The sequence below is a fragment of the Pteropus alecto genome, unplaced genomic scaffold (assembly GCF_000325575.1).
Source record: "Pteropus alecto unplaced genomic scaffold, ASM32557v1 scaffold6, whole genome shotgun sequence".
Lineage (NCBI taxonomy): Eukaryota > Metazoa > Chordata > Mammalia > Chiroptera > Pteropodidae > Pteropus > Pteropus alecto.
The window spans coordinates 656,818-660,899 of NW_006437738.1; the positions used below are offsets into that span (position 1 = coordinate 656,818).

At 57.8% G+C, this 4,082-nt stretch overlaps 1 protein-coding gene across 1 annotated transcript in view; it reads left to right on the forward strand.

Moving 5' to 3' along the window:
* SOX10 (SRY-box 10) overlaps positions 1-1,478 on the forward strand; it is an 8,586-nt gene extending 7,108 nt beyond the window's left edge. Inside the window, exon 3 of the mRNA XM_006914743.1 lies at positions 651-1,478. Coding sequence (XP_006914805.1) covers positions 651-1,384 — 734 coding nt within the window. The 3' untranslated portion in view covers positions 1,385-1,478. The remainder of the gene's footprint in view (positions 1-650) is intronic.
* Positions 1,479-4,082: the final 2,604 nt, after the last annotated feature.

The following is a 4,082-nucleotide window of genomic DNA, read 5'->3' on the forward strand; positions in this document are numbered from 1 at the left end:
AGCACAGCGCGGTGTGGCGAGCGCTGGGGGCATGGCCAGTGCGGCTGGCTCAGGGGGAAGGGCTCCCGGAGTTAGGGGCCTTGGGAGGAGGGAAGGGCTTGTTGGGGACACATCTCTCTTTGGGGGACAGGGCAGGGCCGGAGGAGGCATAGACAAGCCAGCAAAAGTGAAGCAAAGAATTGGAGAGTCAGTGGAAGGATGGGTGAGGTCGGCGAGGAGAGCAGCCAGCAGCGGCCGAGCGCGCACGGTGGGGCGCAGGCGAGCTGGGTGCACGGCCAGACCCCACTGGGCTCAGCAGCCAACGAGCAATGGGAGTGGGGAGGGAAGCGACTTCAGCCGATGTCTGGGAAAATGTTCCAATGGGAAAGGCTTTTCAAAAGGAAGCAGGAGTGGGGGTGACAGGGCGTTCTGCTCTGGGCGGGAGGCAGGTTCCATCCCAAGGGTTGGGGAATTTCATGAACACTTGAAGACCAACCCAAGACCGTTATATAAATAAATGCCACCTCAGGCTGCCCAAACATGTAAAACGTACAAGGTCACGCCGGGGTCGGCCCTCAGCCTCCTGGGGGCATCTTGTCTAAAGGTAAACCACCGGAATCCAGAAGCCTCTGACCTCATGTCCCGCTTCTTGCTGTCCCCCTTCCACCCAGGCCAGAGCCATGGCCCACCCACCCCTCCGACCACCCCAAAGACAGAGCTGCAGTCGGGCAAAGCAGACCCCAAGCGGGATGGGCGCTCCATGGCGGAGGGCGGGAAGCCTCACATCGACTTCGGCAATGTGGACATCGGCGAGATCAGCCACGAGGTAATATCCAACATGGAGACCTTTGATGTGGCTGAGTTGGACCAGTACCTGCCGCCCAATGGGCACCCGGGCCACGTGGGCAGCTACTCGGCTGCTGGCTATGGGCTGGGCAGCGCCCTGGCTGTGGCCAGTGGACACTCTGCCTGGATCTCCAAGCCGCCAGGCGTGGCTCTGCCCACAGTCTCGCCACCTGGCGTGGATGCCAAAGCCCAGGTGAAGACGGAGACCGCGGGGCCCCAGGGGCCCCCGCACTACAGCGACCAGCCGTCCACCTCGCAGATCGCCTACACCTCCCTCAGCCTGCCCCACTATGGCTCCGCCTTCCCCTCCATCTCACGCCCCCAGTTCGACTACTCTGACCATCAGCCCTCGGGACCCTATTACGGCCATTCGGGCCAGGCCTCCGGCCTCTACTCGGCCTTCTCCTACATGGGGCCCTCACAGCGGCCCCTCTACACGGCCATCTCTGACCCCAGCCCCTCAGGGCCCCAGTCCCACAGCCCCACACACTGGGAGCAGAAAAAAACCGGCCTTAAAGGGGGCTCTGTCGCCACACCCCTGCCCAGCCCCTCTGGGTAGTGCGCCCCTTCCCCCAGCCCTTGCACCCTGTTCCTTGCCCATCTCAGGCCCGGTGGTGGCTGGGGAGGAGGCTGCAGGGGCTGCAGAGGCTGACGGCTGAGGGAAGGCTTTCTGTCTAGCTCATTGCCTTCGATGACCCCACCCCGTCCTATCCAGGCTCCGGCCCAGGCAAAGCCCTGCACGACTGCTGGGCAGAGGAGAAGGAGGTTGATGATTGCCCCTAGACTGAATGCTGAGGGGCTGCACCTTCCCCCCAGGATGACCCTCGATCCCAGGACCTGAGAAGGACCCACTCGCCCTCCCCTGGGAAGGGGGAAGCATCCTGGGTCGGGTGGGAATCGGAGGCCTTGCCACTCCTGTGCTCGTTTCCTCTCGTGGAGAATGAGGGGTCTGACATAACCCATGCCACCTGTGCCACGTGCCTAAGATCAAGGCCAACCAGAGACCTGCGTCAGTGCCTAGAGCAGGCTACATCTGCCCCTTGGGGACTAAGGACAGCTTTGAACAGCCTCAGAGGGGGTGAGGGAGGTGAGGGATCAGAGGGCGGTCTCCTCATCCTCCTGAACACAGGAAGGAATTGGCACAGAGGCCCCCAGATCCAGTTCTGCGCCAATAACCTCATTCTTTGTCTAATCAAGAAAGAGGGCCCCCCGGTCCTCCTCCACCACAACCTCCCAGACCTTGAGGCGCATCCCCAGAGGTGAGGAAGGGATTCGGAGACAATTCACAGAGCCTTCCTCTCGGCTCCCCAACTCCCTCTCCCCTCGCCAGGCTCTGTGGCCCCTGCTCTGTCAGCCCCAACTCCTTGGGCTTCCCAGAGAGCTACCGCTTCTCAGGCTCAAACCCTCTGCTCCAGGAGGAGACGCAGGGCCCAGCACCCAGGTTGCTGGCCGCAGGCTGAAGACACTAAACTCCTAATGTGTACATTCCGCCCTGGCCTTTTGCCCTTTGCCTCCCAGTGGTATCTGAATAAAGTATGTAGCGCTCTCTGCCCTATTTTCCTGTTCTGCAGCCCCCACGATCCACATGTAACTCATTATTGCCCCTTATTTATCTCAGTAGCTCCCTCTCTCCTCTCTCCTCCCCTAGGTTCTCCAGCCCCTATTAACTCTGCATTAAGCATTCCACATAATAAAATTAAAGGTTCCAGTTACCTGCTTGGTGGGCCTGACCTGGCCTGTCTCTTGGTCTCTTATCCCTGTACCTGTGCTTCCTCAAACACTCTGGAAGTAGCTAGGGGTGGAATGCAAAGGATCAATAGCCCAAAGTTCCCCTCTCTCCCCCAAGAAGGTGGGGGCAGTACAGTGGGTTAGGACAGCTGGCATGGCAGCAAGGTGGGTCTGTGCTCAGGAGCTGAGGCCTCAGATGGGGGGCCTGCCCCCAACCCCGCTGTGCCCACCCTGCAGGTGGGCCGCTGGTTGGCTCAAGCTGGAACTCAGCCGGGGCACCTTCCAAGCAGTCCCTCTGCTTGCCCAGCAGAGGGGAGGGGGCTCACAAAGAATTCAAGGGACAGGTATTTGAAAGAGACGGCTCGGGCCTGACTTCTCGCTGTCTATAGCCAGCAGGCCTGGTCCTTTAGGGTGTGTGGCTGGGCCCTCTCTCTGCACCCCTCCACTTGCCACCTCCCCCAACACACACAGACACAGACACACATGCACACACACACACCTGGTCCACTCCAGGACCTACCCCATCTTCACAGCAGCCTCCGGTGTCTAAGTGTAAACCCAGGATGGCAGACTGTAACCTAATCATCCAGGGCTTACTCACTAAGAGCTCTTTCCTCAGCAGAATGCCAAGCTGTGCTCAGGGGCCAGGAGCCACTCCACCTCTAGGACAGGGGAACCCTCCTCACCACTGTGCTCCACTGAGGGATGGCTCCAACACATGGAAGTCTTCCTTATACCCAACTGATTATGATACAGTAATGGCTACCATGTAGTGAGTGCTCCCTGGCCAAGAGCTTTATGTCATCCAGGCCTACGAGGGAGTGGGCCCTATCATCATCCCCATTTCCCAGATGGGGAAACTGAAGCTTTGAGAGGTTCATGCTAAAGAGTGCTGGTGCCAGAATGCGAAAGCAGCTCTGACTCCATCTTTACACACATAACCATTATCTCTTCCACCTGTCCACTGTCTGCAGGCCCTACTTCGACTTTAAATCTGAAGTGATGCTTCTTTCACTGCTCCAGACCAGCGCGCCCAGCTCCCTTATCTGCCCCTTACCTCCTAGTGAGGATCTGGGGTGGGGTGGGGAGTGCCAAGATCTAGCCCAGTCTTCCAGGGTGACCAAACTCCCATCTGGACCTGTGTCATGTAAGCTCCTCAGTAAACCTCACCAAAACTGCTGGCTCCCATGAAGCTTAGTAGTAGCTGCAAACCCCTGATCCTGTGGATGGCATCTGCTGCCAAGTCAGATCACCCCAACTGTATATAAGCTGTTTCCTGGTGCTTTGTTTTGTTGTAGATAAATGCAGGATTTTATACTGATCTTTAACAGATTTCATCTTATTGGATTTGACCATTTCCCACCTTTATTAAACCATTTGGAATCTTGAGTACAACTTATGAGCTCTCCTGAGTTTTATGTGTCTGCAAACTTGAATATCCTCATTCAAGTCCCTACTAATAAAGAGGATGAAATGAAGAGGAGCAGGCCCTGTGCACACCACGAAATCCCTCTCGATCATCAGTTATC